We start from the raw sequence: 26,302 nt of genomic DNA on the forward strand, positions 1-26,302 counted from the left end.
TAAGTTTCAATAATATAAAAATTAGGCAGAAGATCCAGTGCCTCCTTGGTTTACCAGCTCTGTATCACAGATACTTGATGATTTTGTCACGCCCAGAGCAGAGTCATTTTTAAGTGCAAATCCATCCTACTCTCTCCAGCTTTTTCAATTTTATAAATTTGGCATCAAAAACATCAAAGCAGCTTCCACTTCGGACCTAACTTTTAGAGGATCAATGTGACAAGTCACTGCTTGATAGATGTTTCTCTTGATAAACGACTTGTTCAAAAGAGACATTGTAGCTTTCATTTCCTGACCACAACACACTTTTAATTTGCAACAGCAGAGCTGCTGGAGTGTGACTAGTTCCCACTTTCCAGCCTTTCAGGATTGTGGCACTGTCAGGCCACATACATGGGCAAAACAAAAACTCAGAAAGAGGTGTATCCGCAACAAGAATCCTAGCGAAACTTTTCCTCAAACAGGAACCTGGTTATGTTTGATTTCTCCTAAGAATGAGCTTTTAAATACACACACACACACCCCCCAACCACTTCTAACCCCTAACATTTTAGGGAAGGGGAAAAGAGAGGAGAAATCATATTTGGAAATGTATACTTAAATGCCATAGAATATATAAGGCTGCCTAACAGTATCATGTTTATTACACACACACATATATATTACTGCTACTATAATTATTATTATTATCTGAGAATCGCATTTAACAGTCCAAAACGTCCACACCATCCAATTTCAGCTCTCAGCATACTGTCCGATTCCCGATTTAAAATTTATAAATGTAATATCCTCCTCATCACAAGCAGCAGTCCAATCTGCTCTGAATATATATTACAGCTTTAACATCACAGAGGGAAATCTCCCATCTGGCAATCACATTCGCTCCAACAGCTCTAGGAAAAAAAAAAAGAAAAAAAAAAACAAAACGTTCCGCTCTCGCTCGCTCGCTCTCCTCCTTAAAACATTTCTCAGGGCAAATTATGTGCATCTAAAATAAACAGTTGCCTTATTGATCGCTTCAAAGTCAACAAGTTCTAAATGCAAAATGCAATCAGATCGTTCCCATCATATAGCACCCAGGATATGTTTAGCAATATAGTCACCTACAGCACCAAAATAGGAGTGTACATTGTGCAACTCCTCTCTCAATTTCTTTCTTGCATTCAGATATGTTATTACGAGAGATCATCAGCCATACACGCCAGACCTCCCCCTTATCCCAAACACACACACACACACACACACACACACACTCGCTCTCTCTCCTAGGGTCTCTCTCCATCCTTATTTGTTGCTATCACACGCAATTAAAAGTGAACATACCCCCTTTTTGGTTGCACAAAACAGACTAATAGTCACTTCTGTTGTTAGTTCCTTAGCCTTAATTGCATACCTAGAGGTGTATCTACTGCACCACAAGGAGATCTATGAAATTCCCCATGCTCCATTTTATCTGACTTTTTTGGAGGAGGGGGCAGCATGGGGGGCTGGAGAGTGACCGTTAAAATGAAGCCAGTTTCAGCACCTGATTATTTCATTCTGTTACACATTGAGAGCAGAGCAGTGAGAAACAGTCACTTTTAAACTGAGTATAAAATACCACTTATTAAACAGTATTAAACATTTGGCCACAACAGTAATTTTGTTTGTTTACATGCAAAACATTCCCCCACCCCACATCAGTTAAAACCTCTAGCAGATGATTATGCTGAAAGTAAGAGAGGGAATAGCAGCTGGAGTTCAAATAAATACTCAAAAAATACCAGTTTGCAAAAGGAAAAGATGCATTTTCAGCATGTATGTACAAGTATATAGACGTATAGGTGTATATATTCATTGATACGCATTTTCCCCTTCTCCAGTCACTGAGTTTTACTAATTTACATACCATTGGAGTTCAGTGGTGTATATAGTGCACTGCTAGTAACATGCAACTTCAGGTTTTACAACTGAGATCAATACAATGGACAAAACTAATGCTATAATCAAAGCAGAAATTATAAACAAATGATAGCAAGAGAAAAAAATGCTTATATATACACAAGTGAAAATATACTATTAGACATTAGGTATTTATTACAAAATATTTGCATGCAGAGTCCTCAGTGCGTTATCATGCTATTTAAATTTGTCTTTGCTATTTAGATGCAAAGGAAGTAGATCCCAAAACGGACATACCATAAACACTGGTGCTACTGATCATTTCTTGCTGGCAGCACAAAAAGCTGAATTGGATTTTTCACAAGCAGGAATTCCAAAGGTTGCTTTTCATTAAAGCCACTTTTCCTCTCAGCTATCAAATGTCACTGCCTTGAAACGTGGGCCCTTTCGTCAGGTATTCATTTAACCTACATGCATATAATTAAGTGGGAAAGCAACATCAACAAAAAGGGGATCTCAGATCACAAGAGAAGAAAGAAAGGGGAAAAAAAAGCACATGACCAGGAATGCAAGTCCATGTCAATTTCACTCACTCCCATTGAAACTAACAAGAGCTCCAGGGAGGATAGTAATAGGATCAGTGGATTGTATATACCATTAAATTATACATCTTTCTCTCCCTTCCGAGCCAACAATACGCCCACCACGCTGTACCCCCTCCAAGATGATGTGCTTACATTTTACTGCAACAGCTCCTCTGACATATTCGTGCCCCCCCCCAGCCAAGACACAGCAATTTAAACCTAACTTTTGTTTTGCGAGATTCTTATTTGCACTTATTTGCTCAGAAGTTAGTTGCCTCAAAGTCCAGCCCCGCGTTACCTGCAGTTTATTATTTTTCATGCAACTTAAAAATAAACCCAATTAGGAGGAGGAGGTGGTGGGGAGAGAGCTTGCAATCGCGAACTCTTAATCTGCCTACTATTGTTGGCAATGATCAAGGAGGAAAAACCATGCACTGCGATTGTATATCTGTACTTTCCAGACTACGATTAGGAAAGCAGACCGGAGTATTTAGTATCAGAAATCGACTGCGAATTAGGCAAAATATTTAGGGCGCAAGCGGGCGATTAAAAAAAATACGCGGTTGTCTCGGAGAGCTTCAAGATTAAATAAAATTTAAAACGATGGTAGGAAGACTAGGGAAAAAAAAATAAATCCTCTTACCTGGAGATTTGGTACAAGAACCCGATAGGTTAGAGTAGCATCGATCCGATGTGTTTGCTGATGAATGGGGGCTCGGGTTAAGTGAAGGTGCCTATGATTTGAAATCATTCCAAGTTTTTGAAGGGAAGACTGACTGCAGCCTCTGCCATGTTGGAATTTCAAACCCAAAACAGCTGCTTTGCAAGGAGCCAGCATGCCAGCAGCTGGACGCCTGCGCAGAGCGCCGCCGAGCCAAATTCAAATCACTTTCACGCGAAGAGCCAAAGATCAGTTTTCAAAGGGGGAGCGGCGCGGGGGGCGGGGGCGCTCCGCGGCCCTGCGCGCCGGGGCCGCCGCTTCCCGCGGGGGGCGGCGGGGCGCCCGCGCCGCGGCCCCGCTCCCGCTTCCCGGGGCGGCGGGACAGGGCCAGCGGGCTCCCTCCGCGGCGGCGGCGGGGTTCCCCCCGGGCGCGAAGGCGCTCCGCGGTGCGGGATTGGGGAGGGGGGGGATAGAGCCGGGGCCTAGCGGCGGCCGGCGACAACAGGGCAGGGAGCCGGCGGCGGAGGTACCCCCGGCCGCGGCCGCCCCCGCACCGCCGCGGCCGCAACGCGCCTCCCCGCCTGGGGCCGGGGCGTCCCGGCTCGGCCTTCGCGGCTGCCCTCGCCGGCCGGCTTCTGCGCCGCGACCGCGGGCGGCCGGTGTCGGGGCTCACTGGCCGCCACCGCCTCCCGCCCGAGGAAAATGGCCGGGGTGGAAATGCCCCGCGCGTTGGCGGGCTCGTCCCGACCCGGGCGGCGGCCAGCGCCGGGTGGACGTGCCCCGGCCCCCCCCCGCGCTGCCCCCGGGAGCCCCGGCAGCTGCCCGCCGGAGCCCGGCTGTTAGCAACCGCGGCGAGGCATTCCCGGTAGCCGGCAATGGCTGAGGGGCCCCGGCAGCCACACCTCCCTCTGCCCGCACTTCCCCGGCCCCGGCTCGGCGGGGGATGGCAGGGAGCCAGCTACCCCGGCCCACAGCTGCCGGGGACTCCCCTTGCATAAGAGGGATTCCCCGGGGGGCTGTTAGACGGGCTTTACAGCCTCTTTATGCTGACAGGGAAGGCATAAAGTGGCCACACGGCACAAATTGGGCCCTCCCTCTCCTACACCGGTTACGCTGTCTCTCGCAAATGAGCCTTTCTCCGGCGTGGCCGACCCGCAGAGCCCGGTGCTGACGGGCACCCGGCTCCCTCCACGCCAACCCTGCCCACCCGCCTCCCTGTTACCCGCCGCTGTGGAAAGGGGAGCGAGGGCTTCCCAGGAGACAGACCTGCATCCCTGTTTTTACACCTGATGAGACTATCAGAGCATTTTTACCTTCTCTTCTAACGGGGAAGAAGCCGCTCTGTCCGGATGCTGTTCCTGGGCTCTGGTTTAGGGTCCTCCTGGAGTGGTTTCACTTCCTCTCTTCCTGGTCCTGCTGAGGAGTTAAGGATGGCTTGGGAGGGTTGTTTGTCCATCCTGGATGTGGAAGAAATGGATTAAATTTTCTTAGTAAAAAAGGAAGATGCAGTGCATGGGCTCTGGAGGAGGCAGAGGAAACCAGACCCAGGGGATTAGCATCTGGAGGAGTGGGAACAGCCTGGTTTCCTGGATGTTTTCCTTTTCAGTAATATAGTAGGCCTAAATAAAACTCAGAAGTAGTTGCCAGCAGAAGCTGCTGTGAGCTGTCAGCCAGTCACTATCCTACCCGATAACAGAAAAGAAAGGACCAGAAGGCCTGTCTGATTGATGTGGTCCATGAAGTGATTCAGTCAACCCAAAAGGATTTTCACCAGCTGAAGACTCTTTTGGGAGACCTGAGCCCCCCAAGTGACAAAGCTGTGCCTAGAGATTAGAAATAAAAGGACAGAGCAAAACAGCTAACAAACGTCTGCTTATTAAGGATATCAAAGGTGTTCCTTGCTCGCTTGGACAGCTGGGGATAAACTACCACGGCTATGTGAGGAGAGCACTGCTAGTGAAATAACAGGGTGTCCTGAAACAAGGAGCTGGTTCTAGAGCAGACACAGCTTACACTAGCAAAACTGCTTTTACTTCCCATTATGTCCAAACTAAAACAAAACATACGCATGAAAACACAGTTTAACTGAATATTGGGATATAGAGAGCTATTTTTAGAACTCGCATCATAGCTATAGCAACAGAAATACAGAAATCACTTTTAGACAGCTGCCCAGAGCAGCCAGTGGATAAGAAACCCCACCACAACACCTGCTGTGGCCCAGTCTGCAGCACGCTCTTCTGGCACCTTTTCCCTGCCCTCACCATCGGGCGGCTGCGAGCAATGGGCCCATCACCTGGATCAGCCCGTTGCCTGTGCAGATAGCCACCCATCGGCCGTTCTACAAGAGCGCGTGAGTATTAAGTGGCAGATTTGGCATTAATACAAGCAGACAACTGTTCCAAATGCAGGTAACACATCAGTAGCCTCTGGTGTTCGCTAATTTGACCAAACGATACATACTACACTTAGCAGCCTCTGATGCTGAAATCTGCAACACAGTGTGTTGCCTCTGCTAGTGTTGCCAGCACCAAGCACCGAAAATAAGAAGTCATGGTCCCAAGGCCATGAGGCTGGTCTGAAAATCATACTGTAAAACATAAAAATAATTCTTTTTGTCTTTGCTATCTCACACATGGATTCCTTTTCCCATTTTTTTTTCCAAAACCATGGCATTATACACTTTTCCTCTCAAGTGAAAGATGAGTTTCTTGCACAGTTACAGAGCTCCATGACTTGTAGTTGTAGGAAAACAATGGCAACTATCATAAGGCATTATTAGATGAGCACCGGCGTTTGAAATTTTCTGACCAGTGAAGAATATATTTATCAGTTTCAGCATTGCATTAACTCCAGTATTTTCATCCTACATACCTATATTTTTCTTCCCTTCAGGCTTCTCATGCCACATTAAAATAGCCTGAATTGAAACAACAGCCATGCAGTATGTGTTTGTATGGGTCAACATTCATCTCTGTGCAGAAGGTCAGCATAAGGCTTACGTACCATATTGAGTCCTTATTTTGAGGTCTGAATTAGGCTGAAGTGAAGGCCTTGTTCAGCTCATCTGTACATGGATGAATTCCACTCTTTGTTTAAAATGCTACCAAACAGTCCTGATCCTTTTGTATGGAAAATTCTCACAGACTTTCAAACTGGGAATGTTACTTTGAGCCTATTTCAACATCTAGGTGAAACGTTCACAATGAAATTCAAAACCACATGAAACTTGCCTGGTTTCAGGTTTTGTTACAAACTCCAAACTCAGACCAGGCTCCTTGAAAGGTTCACAGACCTTTTCAGCAAATCTAGATTAATAACATTTAAACCATTTGAATTGTGAAAACAAAACAAAAGAAACAAAAATCCCAGAAAACAAAGAACAAGAACATCTAACTATGCTACTGCATCAGTTCTCCCAGGGATGCTGGTGTGATGCATGCAGACTGTGTAGCTACTATGTAGTACAACTAGCAAAGGTTTTTAAGAGCTATAATAAAAACAATGGTGTTTTGTGAAATAGTCTTTAGTGCCATTACATTACTTACGTGGATTTCATTTGTAAATGAGAGCAAGTTTTCAAAGTGGCAGAAAATGCGAGAGCTCTTTTAATGCTGACAGTTTGGCAGCATCTGTGCTCCCCTTGTGTGCGGGCAGTGCAGACCTCCAGGGCAGGGCCTCCTGCCTGCCTTCCCCACTCCGTGCCGGGGAATCCCTCCAGTCTCCCACTCTCAGACCTCACGTGGTGCAACCACAGCTGTAATTGCCTACTAGGACATGCTGCAATAAATGGCCTGCAAGTACTCATTTTTGGAGTTGTGGTCATTGGTGAATATATAGACTATTTTCTTCCTTTTTTAGGAGCGCAACCTGTTTTAAGACCCCAGGCAAGTCAAATCAGATTTTTATACCACCTGGATCCCCAATGAGCAGCTGAGGTTGCTCCAGATTCCACATGCTGGGGTATTTCCAGAATGTGTGTGGCAGGACAGACCTTCATGGTCCTCCCCTATCAGGTGGGAAATGCTACCTCTTCTCTCTCTGACCTGAGTGGTCAGTCACAGAAACTTCAGTCTCTTTAGCTAAGGGTGCACTTACTACCTTTTAGGACCACCTTTGTGTGTGTCAGCATGAGTGCAATGGATGCCTCAGCTTGCTGGAGCTGAGACTCCAAGAGGCAATGACACCTGTGTGGGCCTTAAAGTATTGATAAATATAGATCAGAAGTAATTGTATCTTTTTTGTATACAGGCAACTAGCATTTAGTTGAATTAATGGCCTAAATGATCCCCATAGCAAAGAATAGGACAATGGTCAAACACAGAGGGGGAATCCATTCCAAATATCAATGTTACATGTTGCTTCCAGGTTCTTCCCAGGAGACTGCAAGGAATTAAATCCTCCCTTCTAGCTGTACCGCTGTTCTGCACAGTTTGACTGAAGCTTCAAACACCTTCAAGCCCTAGGTCAGGAGCTTACAGGAACACATAATGTCTTCCCGTACTCCTTTAGCACACAGCATGCTGGCTTAGGTACTGGGCAGCACCTCGTATCACAAAACATCACTTGACCATAGGCCATATTTAATGTAATTCCTGTGTCAGAATGAAAAACTTTACATAGAGTACATGTGTCCATAGAGGCACTTTTTGCATCTTGCTGTGCAGATGTAAAAAACTGATAACTTCTACAACTTGTAACCACTTTGAGTTAAATTCTGGGGTTTTGAAGAGATAACGTTTCCAATATTTTTGTTCTCTTGTTTGTTTGTTTCCACTTCTGTGGAATGGGGACTGGGTTGCCTTGATTTCAGTGAGATTTCTAGCCAAGCCCCTCATTGGTCATTCTCTACAATCTTGCTGAATACTTGATGCTTTTGCCATCTCAAAACTATTGGTCTCTGAAGTCACTTCCATTTTCCATTTTAGTCCTAGAGGAGAAATTGTTCACAATATCCAACAAAAATATTCATTTAGCAAGTACCCTGTATAACAGAACAATATATAGATGTTTGTCACATAAACATCTGACAAGACCTATGCCTTCTGGCATTTCTTGAATTTTGAGTGCTTAATATTTTCACTTTGGTAGCAAATGCATTTTTAATACAATTTCTCCATTTTTTTAGAAGCAAACTTCAATATAGAAAGTTCCTCTTGGGGAACTGTAAGAAGGAGTTGAGTGTTTCTAGGGTTTCTGTTCTCTGTCTTCTTTTATTTTTCACGGTGTTGTTCATTAACTGGGTAAGGATCACACGAATCCCTATCATTTGCCTTAATAAATACATTAATAAATTGTTCTCCTCATTTAAAATAGCCTCTCCTTGTTTGAAGTAGAGGAGGATGAGGTGCCCACATGAGGCCAGTAGGATTCAGAGACATTTGACAGTAGCAGTAGAATACCAAGGCACAGGAATGCCAGTTACAAACATATTATTTCTCTTCTTCCTGTCTCTGACTCCTTTTTTCTCTTACAAGTACTATATTTGCCTTAGTGCTAGCATCTTTGTCATTCCCTCCTTGACTCCTTATCTCAATCCCAATCCTTCCCAGTCACCTCCCCATCTAATACCAGTCTCACACAATAAGTCCTTGTCCTAAACCACCATCACATTTTATGACTTTTGCGCCTTTTTCCTCTGCCTAAACACTTTTTCCTTTGGGTTTTTTCTCCTTTCTTGATGGTCTCCCTTTTCTGCATTCTGGTCAAGCTGCTTCTTATTCTCGCTGTCCAGTGATTTGCAGGAAGAAGGCCAAGAACATGTGATAGACACCTTTATTCTCTTTGTATTTAGCACCACTGGCAATTGAAAAGAGAAATCTGAGAGCAAGTTCTGCTCAGATCTGCAAGCCCCAGGAAAGAACACATCCACTGCAGACAAAATCTTTGAAGAAGCTGGTAAGCGAAATATGCAAACAATTTTACAGAGGATCAGATTTCTCCAGACTGAAGAAGACCTTCATAGGCTGATGAAAGAGGAACATCCCTTCCCAAGCTCCGAGTCCCACTACATGCAAGTAGTCAACAAAATATTTCAAAAATTTCTTAACGTGAGCAAAACAGATTTTCCCTCAGTGCATTCAGAGAAACAGCTGACCATATTTGCTGGAAGTTTTGAAAAAATAGCCCAAGGCAGATATTTGGCATGAAAATTGCTGCCCAGTGGTTTATGTTTGACAAAGTTACAAGCAACTGGAGAAAGGTTCTTAGAACAAAACCTTGACTCTAAGTATTCCGTTGTAAAAGCCTACAATTAATGATTACCAATAATAAAAATGTATTTTACTTAATGCTTAATACTTAATGACTTAATTTAGTCAATGCCTAGAAAGAAAAAAACACTTTGTTTTGGAGGGGAAGTGGAATGGTGAAAATTACACAATAGTATGCTTTAAAAATTGCAATTTTTTCCCAACTGCTTTTTCCAAGGATTTTATATGCTCTTCTCAGAAACGTTTTGTATTTCATCTCCAAACGCACATTATAAAATCTCTCATCTACTCTACAAATGAATGAAATTAACTTTGGAATCAAAGGAAAGAAAACGATTTAGCAGAACACTGGAATTGCTCAAAATCTCATATATGTACAGAAAAAAAGTTTACCTAATAGATTACATGCTATAGGACCTGCATGTCTGATAAAATGTCCACAGGGCTTTATTTGCTGTTGCTTTAGGAGCAGACATTTACCTGCTTTTTCTCTTTTGATGAGTAAAAGTTCCTTTACTCTTAAACAAATATCTTGCTCTAAGTAACACTCCTACACCATGTTATTGATCTTCACAGAATAAAATTCTTTTTATAGTAAAATTTAGACAATGTTTATGACTTATTGTTTTAAACATTGTCTTTAGTGTTGATGTGGGTGTATTTTAAGTCATGAAACAACATTATCAATCTATCTGTGCAGTCATCTCTAAAGCTTTTCATCCTCTAAAGATTTTAAAAAAGTGAAACATTTTTAACTATTCTTGTGAGGGATTCATCTTTAGGAACATCATGTTTATAAGCCTTAATCAAATATCCAAAATAAAATACCTTTCCAACATGCAAAAGTACCAACATGACAGCCAAGTATACCTTACATATTTGAAGAAAAAAAAAAAAAAGAACTATTCAGACTTCAAACATCCCTATTCAGATAATGTGAGCAACACAGCTGTTCTACATATGACATTCTTCCATTGCAAGAAACATAATGTCTCACTTAGGAAGCAAAAAAGTTAATAAAGTAAATTAATACAGTTGAGTTTGGTGCTATTAATGAGAGCATCCTTCCCCACTGCCTGTAATGTAATAACTAAATCTTGCTAACTTGTACTTTCTTTTTCTAACTTCCCTAGAAAGCTCAAATTTGCTAAATACACAGCACTGGCTGCAATCAACAAGGCACTTAAGTATGTGCTTAATTTTGTGCACATGAGTAATCACATTACAGTAAATGGAATGCGAATGCTCAAAGTTAAGCACACACTTAAGTGCTTTGCTGGAGCAGAGCCAGAGCATGACAACTTGCAGGTCATCCTTACTGTGCAATAAGAGATCACAAACCTTAAATATCCTGTAGAAACCTTCTTCCCACTTCAAGTCAACAGTACCAAAGGCAAGGACAAAAATACGGTAATAAGTATCTACTGCATTCTTTTCTTCTGTTACACGTCACTAAACTGGCAGCAGTACTTACAATATAGCAAATTACCAATACAATAAATTGTCTTAATAAGTATCCATAAAATTACAATTTATTTTAAGGATCATCGTTTGTAATTCTATTCTCATAAGACCATTAGACACACGGGTCTTTTTAATTTTAAAAGACCTGCTAATAGTTCTCACAAAAGAATTTATTCAAGACCTTGACCTTAAATTGATACAATTGCACAACTTAATCAGAATTAAACATGAGTCAAAGTACCGTACAATATCATCACGGGGGTCAACATAGCCCTTCAGCAGCCATGCAGAGGATGCCATTAGCACCACAGCCTTGGATATCCAGGGTTCTCTTTCTGGGGATCTAGTACTCTGAATTAAATGTTTTTATTAAATGTTTTCTGCCAGTTATTATGCCAAAGAGGCGGGGAGGGGGATTGTTGATGACGTTTCTTCTTTCCATATAACTGAAAAGACAGAAAAATAGTCTTTTCAATTCAGTCACAGCTTTTCAATCCAAAATGAAACTTTATATCCACTGTGCTACACACTTGATTATTTAATTTTCTGGCTAAATGGACATGGTTCAGCACTTCTCCAGGACCCGCTTCTTTCTTCAATAATATGAAATTAGTATATTTTTAGGATCAGAAGCTACATTTTAGATCTAAATTTGCTTGACTGATGACAGTATTCAGATATAGGGAGCTTCTATGTTTTTCCAACACATAAGTTTCTTCACAAAAATTAGCAGGGTGAAACAGCAAGTAAGGACACATTGCCAAGTCTGGTTTTCTACCTATCTACAAGTAGTTTTCACACTTTCCATGACTGTGAATGTCCTTCTTTCCCTTTTTTTTTGTTGATTTTTTTTTTTTTTTTTAAATAAGGAAGAACTGAAAAAACCTTCTCTATGCTGAGGGTGTTTGTGTAGGGGGAGGGGGTAGGGGAACCAAAAAGCACATTCCAAGCCAACTCTGATCTCATTTACAGGGATGAAAATCTGGAATTAATCCATTGAGTTTACCAGACATGTTCTGGGCTTACATAAATGAGGTTTTACATTCATAAGTGAAATCAGTGTTTTCCCCTCTGACATTCACATGGCTCAAACCAGAAACATTTCCTGAATAAAAAAAAACGCCAGACCATCCAGTTGGGAAGATTGGTATAATTCCATTGAAGTCAATGGAGCTGTAGTAATTTACATTAGCTTATGATCCAGACGAAAGTATATAAAAGTTTTTAGAGCAGGCTTCTTTCATTTAAAATTGCATTATGTTAGGTGCACTGTTGATGCTCAGAATTAATGTGCGAGTTGTTAATCTCGCTAGACCTGGATTTAAAATTAGACAATGCAATAATTAGTTTGGCACTATCATTGTGCTACCTAGAGGGTAATAATGTAGGTCATAAAATACCAGTGATCAGCACAACTTTTCATACAAAACAAAGAATCTGTACTGGGAGGGAAGAGAGGAGGGAGGAAAGAAATTCAGAAAGTGGTTGTTATAAGACACCAAACTGGGCTGTCAGGTACTGTACCACCTCATAAGATGCTGTGTTGCATATGTCTACTTATGTTTCTCGGCTCCCAGGTGCGCAGATGATTCTGTAGGGTATAATTGACTCAAAGATGTCTACAAGCTCTCTTTCTGTACTATTTTTATGTTGGACTTTCATTATTCTCCATGTCATTATTATTAAAAAATTAGGAAATTTATTTATTTTATATTATTCTTCTTGGTTTTGCTTTTGCTTAAAATATAAGCATATGCAGAGCAAGCAGTTTACAAACATACAGAAGTGCAACACTATAGTGTATGTATCTTGATTTGTTTTCTTGACAAATGACTACTGGCAACATCAATAATTCAAAGGGAAAAACTATGAAAGTATAGAAGAATTGCATCTGTATACTTCTTTCTGTCCTGTCAGTCATTCTTGCTAGGCTCGTATATAAACATAAAGAAAATTAGGAAACCATCAAGTCTGAAAACCAGTCTTGATAAACACTTGCTCATGTTTTGCACTACTTAAATGATCAGGACGCTTAAACCTACAGATATCGAGGGTATATCATACATACATCTCTCCATTAAGAAAACAATAATGCATGAGCTTTTATACAATCAAGCTGTGTTTTGTAAGATACACAGTGGAGTTCAGTGAACATAAGATGAGAACATATATACAGGTGTGCATACGTCTGAAGTATCTTTGTGCCTCTTGTATGTATACTATTAGAAAGTGCACATTCAATGTTATAGATGCATATATTCATAAATCATTTAAAGTTGTGCTTTTCATGTGATGTGAGGCATGGATACAAACTTGCTAATGATAATTATAGAACTGATGCTGATTTAGTCATTTCAAGAAAGCCATGGAGGCATAATTAGTGTCTGAATGGCCTCAATATTGCATTATTAGGAGGCTAGGGTGAAACTTGAAATGAGAACATCAAGGCTGATAAAAGAAAAGAAAACATGAAATACATACATAATTCATTCTGAGATATTATAAAGGTTTATAACCAGAAACAATAATTTGCAGAAAGCATCTCATGTACTGGAGCCAACTGCAATAATTTGGTCAACCTGTTTAAGATCAAATAGTATTCTCAGCTATTCTCAGTGGTATCTTTCTAATAAAGTAGCAGCAAACAGACACTGTTTGCTTCTGGTCACTTTTAAAGAATGTTCAGTTTATCAGTGGGGACTTTAATCTCAAGCTTCATAGAGTACAAAAAGAACATTGATCCTGCTGTTTTGTCCTCTAGGCCACAAGGCATGCACATTTTTACATTCATTTGTCATAAAACAAAAAACACATTTTGCCCTTTGAAAATACCAAATGCCAGCTTTTAAACAAAATAATTTTCCGTCACATTTTTCCCTTTCTTTTAACCTTTCCATCATTTCCCCCCCTCCTTCCTTTTATCCCAGACTAATTTCCTCTCTTTGTTAATGCCTTTCTTCCATTTTAAGTACTAGTAAGGACTTTGCAGAATTCCTTGTTTTGGACCCCTGCCAAACTAGCCACTGTTTAATGATTTGACATGGTAGTTTGAATTAATCAGAATCCTTCACAGTCCTCTTTCTAATTTTTCTTCTAGATAGGTTACAGAATATACAAATAACACCCTTTAACCCAACTCAGACAAAGGAATGTGTGATATCACCTGGGTTAGACCACGTCTACAAATCCAAGAAGTTAGATAAAACCCATCCTTTGTGTATCATTTACTTCAAATTTACCTTCTCTACTTCATTTAAATAAATTTAATATGCAGGAAAATCTTGGACTTTCATAAAATTTTACATACAGAAACAAATTAATTTGTTATTTTTCTGTACTTCTTATTTGAAATAATTTTTTTTCTCTTGCTTTGCAATGATCTGAAGTTGACGCTATCAGAAATTAATGATCAGTAGATCAAGGGTCTATATCCAGATCCCCATAAAAAAATGCAGAGATCTTGCCTTCTCCAGCTCTGGAGAGCCAGTTATTGCATATGGTGAGTTGCTCCTTCTCCCAAGCCCCGCTCAGGCCTTAGTTCAGGCCAGTGTAATACTTTCCTCCTTCCCCAGATTTTTTTTTTCATAAAGTATGTGGGGTTTTTTCCAATTTTTCTGTGATGAAGTCATGAACAAACAACGATGTTTTCTTGACCAAAACTGTAGAAAGTCTTGAATTTTGCCTTGACTTGCCAGTATCTAAAAGAACCCTTCTGGTCAGAAACTTCATTAAAGTTTACACAAGAAAGACACACATATCCTGTGTCTTCTCTCAAAACATAAAACTTCTTCATGAAGAAAAAAGTGAAGGATGTAATGTTACTAAATGGTCTGTGGCTTGAATTTTAGTGAGAGAGATGGATACACAAGTACAAATTTATAATACCCTTTCACGTTCCATGGTTACCAAGGTTTAAATACACATTTGTCTTTAATTTTCACTTAATTTAAGTAAAATAGATTTTTTTTAAGGCCTGAATCAGCTTGCAAAAACTAGTTTTGGAGCAGACTTATGAAAAGATAACATTCACAAACTTGAAACCACTGGGGTAGATTCCGAAGGAGAAGACAAGAATATTCATTCTCTCAACTCATCTTTTAATGAATAGCATAGCTCATTTCATCACAGTCTCCTGTGCCTCACTGAGTTTGTTTTGAAAGTCTGAAGTTTGTATAGGATAAAAGAATATTACGACCGTGAGCGATAAAGATGATTGAGAAAGATTAGAATGTGGCAGATAGGACTTGATCATGAAAAAAATGGAACTTCTTACTTTTCATTGTCTTTAACAGTTATTATACATTCAGCACTAGAGAGAATCCAGCTTCTGCTTCTCTTTTTTCCCCCCTACTTTTTACTAGTAACCTTTAACTTTACAGGAGGCACAATTAACCACAGGAACAGCTGCAAGGAAGGGCGAAGTATGTGACTATATCTAAAAATAAGCTAGCTAGATAACTAGGTGGTTATCTAGTAGTTAAGGCAATCACTTTCATTTTCATAACTTTTGACACATTATATTTATAATACTATAAACATTTGATATAATCTAGCCAACATTTATAGTAATTTTTGCAGTGTAAAATAGAGAATACTGCAATCTAACATGCTTTAAAAGATATCCACTGGATCGTATTTTAAAATAAATTCTGAGAAAAAAGCTACACCTTAAAACTGGAGATGAGCATGAGGTCTCTCTCATAATCATGGCCTTGATAGTGTTTTTGAACTGTGAAAATATTTTGTTATTTCATCATCATCCTTCATATTTCCAGTAAATTGAACTACTCTCTGCATGCTCCAACCCAAGAATGATGGTCTCCGATGTAACCCAGCCAAATATGCTTCCCCCAGGTAAGACTGGAACCAGTGGGAACATCTGGAGAAATGAAAACTTACCCTGTATAGCAGAGGATAATGGTAGGGAACATTTAAACAAATTTGACATAAATAAGTCCATAACAAGTGATAGAATGCCCCCACGCATTGAAGGAGCTGGCTGATGTCATTGTGAGGCCACTCTTAATTATCTTAGAAAGGTATCGTGGTTTCGGCCTAATTTACCAAAACCAGACTGACAGATGGCCCTTCCCCCCCTCCCCCTTCTCCCTCCCCCAAAAGAGGAGAGAGGAGGAGAAAGAGATAAGGAGATTCAGAAGTTTAGAATGAACCAAACTACTTTAATGAAGAATTAATATTAAAATAAAAATAAAGAAGAAAATAATGAAATAGATACAATATATACAAAACCGTATCAAGCTCCCAGGATGACAGTCACATCACCAGCAGGCACTGGGGAAGTCCCAGACTGGACTCAGCAACAAATGGGAACTGGATTCCAGCTCTGGAGTCAGGAACACACGGATCAGGATCAAAGGCAGATGAACAGACAGAGTCCTCTCTGGACATCGGCCATTGCAGGAAGGGGGTTGACCCTTTGATCCCTCAGCTTTTATACTGAGCATGGGGCAGATGGGATGGAATACCCCAGTTGGTCAGGTTTGGGTCACCTGTCCTGTCCACTCCTCCCCACTGATGTGACCCCTCTACGTTTTTTCCGTTTCCGACCCTCTAAGGGGCAAATAACAAAATTGGCTGACCTTGGTTGTTATAGCAATAAGTATAAGCAAGGGCCTCCCTGCATACCATTCCTTGGCATGGAGCACAAACATTGGTTTTATCATTCTGAGAACGAGCAGTTTTCTCCACAATATGCCGTTAATTTCAGAGAGTTAGAGGAGGCCTAGCTAGGATGTAAAGTCACAGAACAGAAAATTGGTTCAGTTTTACTTCAAACCAGGACAAAAGGTCATGGTGATCAAGGGAGGTTCCTGAGGATCAGAAGAAAGCAAATGTCACATATCTTCAAGAAAGAGGATTTGGGGAACTACAGCTCATTCAGCCTCACCTCAGTCCCTGGGAAAATGATGGAGCAAATAATCCCAGACACATTAAGAACAAGAACGTGATTCAGAGTAAAGAGAATGTATCCAGAAACCATTTCCAGACACATTAAGAATAAGGTGGTTTGGAGTAAACAATGTATTTGTAAAGGAGATATCGTGCCTGACAAACTTGCTAGTGTTCTATGATGACGTGACTAGTTCAGTGGATGACAGAAGAGCAATACATATTGTTTGTCTTGACTTTAGGATGATGGAACAGAGTACACCCTCAGCAAGTTTGCAGAGGATAAAAAACTGGGAGGAATTGCTGATATAACAGATGGTTGTGCCATTCTGATGGACCTCAACAGGCTGGAGAAATGGATCAACAGGAATCCCAATAAGTTTAACAAAGGGAAATGCAAAATCCTGCATCTGGGGAGGTATAATTTCCAGTTGGAAAGCTGCTCTGCAAAAAAGGGACTTGAGGGTTCCTGGTGGACAACAAGTTGATCATGAGCCAGCAATGTGCCCTCATGGCAAAGAACACCATGTAGCCCAGGCTACATTAGGAAGACTGTGGCCAGTATGTTGAGAAAGGTGATCCTTCACCTGTACTCAGCCCTGGTGAGAAACATGTGGAGTGTTGGGTCAATTCCTGGTCTTCCCAGTGTAAGAAAGATATGAACTTACTGAAGCTAGTCCAGCAAAGGACCAAGTTGATTAAGGCACTTCAGCATCTTTCATATGAGGAGAGGCTGAGCAAGTTGGGGGCGTTCAGCCTGGACAAAAGAATGCTCAGCGGGGTCTTATCAGTCTGTATAAATACCTTAAAGGGGGAGCAAAAAGAAGATGCAGCCAGTGATATTTGGTGGAAGAACAAGAGGCAATTAGCACAAACTGAAATACAAGAAATTTCATTTAAAAATAAAACCTCACTTTTTTACTGTGAGGATAGTGAACACTGAAGAAGGTTGTACAGAGGCTGCAGTCTCCCTCCTTGGAGATACTCAAATGTATACCTTGGACCCCTTAGTAACTGGCTCAAGCTGACCACCCTCTGACTGAAGGTGATGGACTAGATAATCTCCAGAGGTTCCTTCCAACGTCAGCCAGTCTGTAGGTTTGCCCAGAAACTGCTGAATTTTCCCTTATTACCATTTAAGATTTGTTACAGTCAAAATTCAATAGATACAAGATCAGCTGAGAATGGGTAATGAATATCCAGTTTTTTTAACTCCTTGACATGCAATGTAACTTTCTCTGTATTCAAGAGCAGCTAGCAATACAGTTGAAGTAATGCTACTACCACTAATTATTATTTCTGTATTATTATTATTACTGTCATCTTAATTGCTGCTGAGATTCTATGGCTTGTCTCTTTAGTCTCACCAGCTGCCTAGAACAAATGTTGCATGTTTGGGAATAACAATAGCATTCCATCATGTATATCCTATATTTGATGTCAAAAGACATGACTTTGTGTACTCAAACACATGCATATAGGCCTAATACTGTGGATGTTTTCCCAAGAGGATCTTACAAGGAAAGATCTTTCCCAGCACTGTGTTTTGAAGGCTCAACTTATAAGCCTGTTTGTGCTTGGCAACTACCTCCAGTTGAAATTGTGCTATTACCTTGTGCATGGCACAATGCCACTCTAGCAGATGGACATCAGTGTAGGCGTGCCAGAGAAATAGTAAGTGCATTAAGTATTAGGGCTCAGATACCTATCCAGGTATGAGTGCTTATAAATTTGCATTCTGGTTGAAGGGAGTATCTAATTGCAACTTCAGCTCAGTTTGGCATTACGTTTGGCATTCTCAAAATACTTCTGATATTACTGAAGAATACAACTTTGTTAGTTTGTTTTCTTGGCAAATAAGGGTTGTGATTAGCAAGGGTACATGGGTGAGGGAGAATGTTTTACAGCCATCCACTATCCCAATATTCCCTTGGGGAAGCATACAGGGATGTACACAAGTACAACTGCTGCCAGGGTGAATTTTCTTATTTAATATAATAGCTCAACTGAGTGTGGAAGGCAGATCCATGACCTTTCATGCTGCAGAAGTGTGCATATACTGCAATTTCTTCTGAATAAGATTGCTAATGTTTCAAAGTGCTATAAGGGTCTTTACTTCTCCCTTGCAATTTTATTGACATTTTTCTCCTAGTTTTCATTTGCGCTATAGTCAAAATTTTACACTAAATCATTTAAGTTTGCTCTGGAGAGGCTGCAATGCTGCTCCCAGGCACACTGCCGTGATCAAATCCACAAGTGAATACTTTGTATATTCTTAAAACCTTATATCCTAGTACAGAATGTGTAACAGAGCTCTCAGCCAGTGCACTGCAGTTAAATGCATTTGCCTGGGGGTATGAAATCAAAATGGTTATTTGTATTAGGATGCAACTATGGATAAAATCATGTTATAGATATAACTCTTTGCTTTTAAACATAACACATACATTGTTTCCAATAATTTGTGTGTGGGCAGGGGGAGGGAGTATGTACATGCAGAAAATTTAGTGTTTGCTCAAATGATATGCTCAGATTTCAGAACCAACTAATCTGCTGTATCTTGACAAAACTTAATTGATGCTAGGTTGCATCACGTAAGTATCCACTTCTATGGACCTTCCAAAGATTCTTGACTTTTTAGTTTTTGAAAAAGGATTGAAGTAATTTCTTAGGGTTGAATTCTACTTGTGTTGAATTTCATGGAACAGGGACCTCAGCTTCAATAAGTATGTTACCTCACGCAAGACCAGCCAATTTCCCTCTAAATCTGGCTAAATTATAATTAAACTATTATTTAGATATAAAAAGCTGCACAAAATTGCATGAATATTGTAGTAGAAAAGTTGGTTTAAATGAGCTTGACATGACAAATCAATTTACTGTCTAGTTTGACGTTATTAGTTGTCTTTTTACCACTAAGTGTTCCCTCAGGAAATTATAACAAGAAAAGAGATGTAGAGGTGGCCAATTCAGTTGCATGGTGTTGACTTTGAGTTTTATGGTATCAGACGTGTGCTTGTAGACATAACTAAATTTTAGTAACTCATGAGTCGCTTGTTATGAGCATGTAACTTATTTCTGTGACACAGTAAACAGATGGTATCAAAAAGTGTAAGATTAATTAATTATGCCCTGCATATACCCCAAAATGCCTTAGTGATTCACATTATTGGTCTCAGGTGCTATTCACTATACCAACTTTCGTATTTTCAGTTTAAGAACAATGCACACAACATTGACCAAAAAAAAGCATCATTTTACTGTGAAGTCACTGTTAATGAACCAACACTCCAGAACAGATATACAGGTTACGTGGCAAAGATCGTAACCACATAACATCAGTTGCAAGGTCCTGTGGTCACAGATGTTCTTTGTGTTGAATTTTATACCTATCAATTTGCAAGAAAGTGTATGGAGAGTAATTTTTTTGTGTACAAGATGTCACTGTATTAAACCACAGGCCATCCACAGAAACTACAGCCAACAGTAACTACTTCTGCAGCTCAGCTGCAGAAATTTCCTCGGGAAACTTACAGTGTAACTGCCTGTGCTGACTGGGACCAGCTGAAGACTGTGAACCTTCTGACGATGACAGTAGTGTAATACAGGATGAAACTCTGGCCACTTAACTGAGACATCAGGTACAGAAGCAGATGAACTCTTAGGAAGAAGGGCATTTCTCTTCATTAAAATTTAAAATGGTTCCTCATTTGCTTTTGTACTTCTACAGAATGAAACTAAGACCTTGTTGGGAAAATCATGATTAGGAAAGAAAACTATTTTCTAACTCTAGGTAATTGTAGTGCTATAATAGCTCAATAAAAATGTAACTGAAAGTGACACACTTCTGTATTTTGCAACAAAAAAGTTTTATCAGAAATTCCCAGTTAGCTCTGTGACTCATTAAGTCCTTCTTATACTAATAATGAGAAATGGAACTAAGCAGAAACTTGGTGACATGAGTGGGTTAGTTGTAATAAAACACCCATTAAAGTTCCCCCATGAACACAATAGGTAGCTCTTAACAATCACAACAGTACATGGTCAACAAATCCATTCCAGATATTACAGATACCTCCATCAACCATTTGTTTTCATCAACAAAGTCACAAAAGGGTTTTAGGACAATTCAGATGTGAAGGAACATCAGGGATAGTCCAATCCCTTGCCCAAAGTAGGGTCAGCTATGAGATCAGACCATTGGTTGGTCTGGTCTTGAAAATCCCCAATGATGGAGACAGCACAGTCTCTCTGGCAACCTATTCCTGTGTCTGTCTGTCTGTCCTCATGGCAAAATTTTCTCCTTGTGTCCAGTTTAAACCTCTTGATTCAATTTATGGCTGTAAAAAATTGAAAGATACCTACAACATACCAAAATAACAAAACAAAATACATTTTCTTTGTAGACCTGTCTTTCTGTAAAGGACTTTTTGTTTAGGAGTTGCTTTTAAATATGCATGCTATAACATACCCAAAAATACAAGCTAATCTGTAATTTGAATGAATGCCTCAAGATGCAGCTATTTGTTAATAATCTCAAGGAATGTGATTTTGATCGTTTCCACCTTGAACCTATTTGTTCCCATCAGAAAACCAAAGCAGTCAGCACAGCATGGTTGACAGACTGTGCTCAACAGATGCCCAGAACTGGAATAGCATGGGGTACTGAGGTCAGGAGTGAGATTCATTGGCAGAGATGTGTGGGAATCTTGCACAGCATCTGCCTGCATTATGCCTTTTTTCAAGTCAATGCTATTCAGCCCTTGCTTTTTGAGCATCATATATGCTCAGAAATAAGTCTTTGAAAAACAGATACTTATTAATTCACTGCTTGCCAGTTCTTGGTAATTATAAAAGTAAGGTGTTACTGGAGAAAGGCTATGAATTAGACTAATTCATCATGATATACTAAATTTGAAGGTCTTTACTCAGTTCTTAGGCAAAACTATTGCATGAGGGGTTGAGAAGTTGTCCAACTTCTTAGCTGCCATTTTGTAGGAAATTTTTATTTCCATTTGTCTTTGGTTTAAAACCTCTGATTATATTCAGTAGCTCCATTTTTACATACAAAAAAAACCCTGAAACAACTTCAAGTATAAACCTGGGAAGCACCAAATGACAATTAAAAATCTGTGACTGACTTTGTCCTGATAAATACATGGTGGACAAACACAGATTCAATATCGCCACTTCCTTGGAGCTAATACCTCATCAAATCATAACTTCATCATTTGAACTTAAAGTGACTTTATGAGAAGTACAAGCTGCAACGATCAATCAGACACAATACAGAGGCACAGGAAAGCTGTCTTAGGAAGACTAGAATTGGTTAAGGGAATTCAGCCTTAATTTTACTAGGACAATTAGTAAAGGAAAAAAATATTACTAAGACAATTAAGAAGAAGGCTGTGAGGAAACCTTCTGGAAGCACCAGAAAATATTCTCATACTGGCTGATGAAAAAAATAAAGCAAAAGGGATGTTATTTCGGATTTATATAGAGCACATAGCCATAAAGATAGCTAAGAGAACAAATCACAAAGAAAGACATTAGAAGGAAAGTCAAAGCTCAGAATGGAAAGGATGATAATGAGGAATTACTAAGCCATATTTGGAACTTGTTAAAACACTGACCAATGCTGACTGTAAAGAAGGGATGGACCCATGGACCCTCTCACTGCAGGAGTCCAGATGCCCTGACCTGGAGGCCCATGTGTGGATGGAACAGCCCATCAATTGCTAGAGAACACCCAGAATCTGCCCAAAGATGAGGTGTGTGTCAAAGGTAGACCATGGCTCCATGTTAATGTATGAAAAATCCCAATGGCAGTATAGTTTGGGAAAACCGACAACTTCATGTATCCTACTTGCCTCCACTCATTTGAAAGCTGCATTGGTTTGTGATTCCTGTGAAGAAGTTTCAAATTAAGTTTCTCGGGTACATTGCTGATGATGAAGATATCTCTCTCTCAGTGCAGATAAACAATGAGCTGAGGTGCAAAAATAACTTTATGTGATGATTTCTTTGATTGCTGTGAACTAATAAACCAATTTTTTTTTCCAGCAAATTTGCTAAAAAAACATTGTCAGTCTGACAAGTCATGTTATAAGCCAGGGAATGAAGCAGCCCAGGCTATGGATCAAAATGAAATTACAATGCAAATTATTTTTGGTTAACCACTATCCTTTGAGACATCCAGTTCCAATATTTTGTTGAGATATCTGTTGTTACCAGCAACAGAGAATACCTCAAGTGGCTCCATTCCTTCTGTTCTGTGAAAACTCAGAAGATAATGATGAGTCATTGCTCCCCTGCACAGAGAAGATACCACAGGGACTGATGTTACTCCTCTTGCTCAGTGTGTGAAAAAAAAAAATCTAGAGGCTTAGAGAGGAGACATGGTTTGCAACATATTCACCTGAGAAATCACTTCTCTTCCTCTGTCAAACTGCCAGCTTTGGATCAGAGGCTGTGCTGGAGCTCGTTGAGTACGAAAGAATGGCTTAGCCAGCAGGGTTTTGTCTGTAAGAGGAATTTGGCTTGGGAATTAAGTCTGCCAGGTCCATCAAATCCCTATTGCCTTTGGGAATAGAAATGGTCTCTGAAATGAAGAGGTTTCATTGTTTGCTCTGGAGGGGTTTCTTACCTCTTTTCAGGAATTTATTTTCTGCCCTCTGAAGAATGTTATATATATTTGGGGAAATTATGTCAGGGAACTGAGATCTTCAGGTGGGCATAATCTTTATTGTATGAATTAAAAAAAAATAATCCACTTTTACTTTTTTATTGCAAAAAATCAAAGGGCTTATTTTGGTGTACAGTATGTGATATTGGCCTATATTTTAGTAATGTGAATTATGCAGATGTTAGTGACCAAACAGAATGATCATAATTCAGTTTGTTTCTAGGATCACTGGCACATGTAATACCTTGGCTTGATGTATTGCCAATAGCTGTAACTTTTTAAAAAGTCTTCAGATTTTTACAGTCTTCAGATAAAGGGAGAGAGGATGTCTATGAATGGTTTCAGACTGACAGCAACAGGAATAACAGCAACTTATTCATTGCATAGTCTGAAAAACTTTACCAGTTCCTCCATAAGGAAGGAAACTGGGAAGTAGGTATATTTAGTGTTTTTTTCCCATTTTTGTTAAGAGGGATATGTAGGTTGTTAAAATGATGCTGTTTCCTACTTTCTTTCCTGCTTCGGAGCCCCTTCCAGAAGAGCTGTACTCTGTCTGCTCCGAGGCAATACTAGAGGCCTTCACAAGACTCAGTGTTTGTAATTGAAAGGCGTACCTCATGTCCACAATCAATTCCATACAATAAATTGCTTGAAATCGTGCAGTCAGTCCCTGGAAAACAGCTCTTTGAGGAGACACTGCCTTCTGTTGTTCATTCCAAACTTGCAGGAGGTTGAGGAGAAGGATTGTCATGTTGGACACCAGACTACAGTGCTGCTCTGCTGTACCGCTTCCCGAGGTTCACTTCAGTGGAAGTTTTGCTTTTTCAATCACTAGGCCCTGCAGCAGGTGCTAGTAAAGCAGGAACTAGGGCTTTTTTCCCCTATCTGAGTTACTGCTTATTTTTCTGGGTGCTAGTTTGTTTTTAACAAGATTTTGTGAGGGAAGCAAGATTATTTGTTCCTTGTTGAAAATGAACTCCAAAATGCTCCACTGCCAGAATATTATTTCTTTGCTTGTGCTTGTTTTCATGTTCCAGTTTCCCTTTGCATTGCAGTTGAAGCAATGACATTAAACTCTTACTCCATGGACTAGTTCTTGAAATAGGACTATCCTAAAATACAAAAAAAGAAGTTTCTCTTTCCCTTGAGTGAGAGCAGGAGAGGGACGGTCTGGTGATACACCCCTCTCCCTATGCTGAAGGGTAAATCTTTATATTTTCCATAGAATCTAATGAGAAATTCCACAACTTTCCTTAATGTTTGCAGAAAACAGAATCATTATTTTTTAATGTAACCATTCCTCTGAAACAATGAAAACTAAAAGTTACAATGTGCTTCTGCATGAGAAGATAATAGAACTCTATGGAATTACAATAGCAACACTATAGAAGTAAAAAATTAAGCACGACAGTTTAATTCTTCTTGCAAAGCCTCTACTTCTCTAGATGTGCAAAACAACAAACAAGCAAGCAAGTAAACAAACTCACCAGCAGTAACAGGGAGTCATTCTTAGGGTCACAGACCAAACCAAAATCATGACTATTTTATGTCTTCAAAGAAAATGCCTTATCTGTAACACTGAGTCACCAGTATATAATACCAGGGGGTTTTATTGCATTAAGCTCTAGGTGGAAATGAAATTCCTGTACTTTGCTATTATGAACCGTGTGTCTGTTGAGTCTACAGGACTTGAGTTTTATTGTCCAGTTTGCATTCAGTCACCTCAAACTTCTGTAACAGAAGGCTGGTGTGACAGTATGGGGAACCACTTTTCCCTCATCTTTGGTTGCATTAATTCCTAACTCTGTGACATTCAGCCTTCATTTAGAGTGCTTCAGTCTGTTACTTGTTACCTGTCTGAGAATAGCAGCTAGTAAAGCTTGAATGAAAGAGGAAAGGCAATTAGATAAAGACATATAAGTCTTTAGAGGCATCTATTTACTAAAAAGGTATAGTTTTTGTGGACCCACCAAAGCAGGAGATGGTATCAATTCCTCTTTGTTCCAGTATTCTCTTCGCTCTGCAAAATAAGGTAATTTCTGCATCAGCTAGCAACAGTTGTCATAGAACTTATTATTTTCTAAAATATATCATGCTAATCTCAATAGTTACAAGTACATCACAAGGTACAGCTTTAGATGTGAGTAGCTAGCCAGACACAAGGTCATGTAAGTTATTTCAATTAGGAGAAAAAACTGGTGAGGGAAGCACATATCTCTAGTGTTAAGATGTTTATGTACAAGGAAGCAGAAAAATCTTGCCCCTCGTTAGAAGTGAAGTACTACACAGTTAGAATGAAGTGAGAACACACAGACAGACATTATGCGCACTAGGACAAAGAAAATGTGCACCCTGAATTATTTTACAGTAACTTTGTTCATGTACCCTTGTCCTCAGTGGCACCTTAAAACCAGTGGTATCTTTCACAAGTTAATGTCAGTTACTTGAATTATATGCTGTATTAATGAGATTAAAAAGCTCATTTACACTTCAGTGCCACGATTATAAGAGTGCAGTAAACAAAATCTTTCCCCTCCTTGCTATGTAACAACAGACTAATAGTTTGAAAAATAAAAATTGGCAAGTTTTTGTTTCTCTCTTAAAAATACTAAAAGGAAAAGACAAAACTGAATTTTTAATTTGAAGCCTTTATATTCTATTTTCTGGCCACTTCTCAGGAGTTTTTTGTTTCTTCCAAAAAAGCCTCAAAGAAATCAAGAAAAGGGTTTTCTTATAGGATGTTTTGAATATTGCTTTCCTTTCAGAGCTTTCTATGAGCTTAAAATACAAATTTCTAGTAATATTTATCAAAACACAGTAAAAATTACATTTTAGAAATGAACAAGGTTTCATCTTTTGAGTGTCCCACCTCAGAGAATGCTTGCATGGGAAGCAGGCCTTCTCT

The 26,302-nt window shown here is 39.8% G+C and overlaps 1 protein-coding gene across 1 annotated transcript in view; it reads right to left on the minus strand.

Annotated features, from left to right (window-relative positions):
- Window positions 1-3,303, minus strand: part of FIGN (fidgetin, microtubule severing factor) — a 97,958-nt gene extending 94,655 nt beyond the window's left edge. The window contains exon 1 of the mRNA XM_074145551.1: window positions 3,109-3,303. Within this exon, the coding sequence (XP_074001652.1) occupies window positions 3,109-3,303 (195 nt within the window). The remainder of the gene's footprint in view (window positions 1-3,108) is intronic.
- Between the last annotated feature and the right edge of the window lie 22,999 nt (window positions 3,304-26,302).

The sequence above is a fragment of the Numenius arquata genome, chromosome 3, assembly GCF_964106895.1.
Source record: "Numenius arquata chromosome 3, bNumArq3.hap1.1, whole genome shotgun sequence".
Taxonomy (NCBI): Eukaryota; Metazoa; Chordata; class Aves; order Charadriiformes; family Scolopacidae; genus Numenius; species Numenius arquata.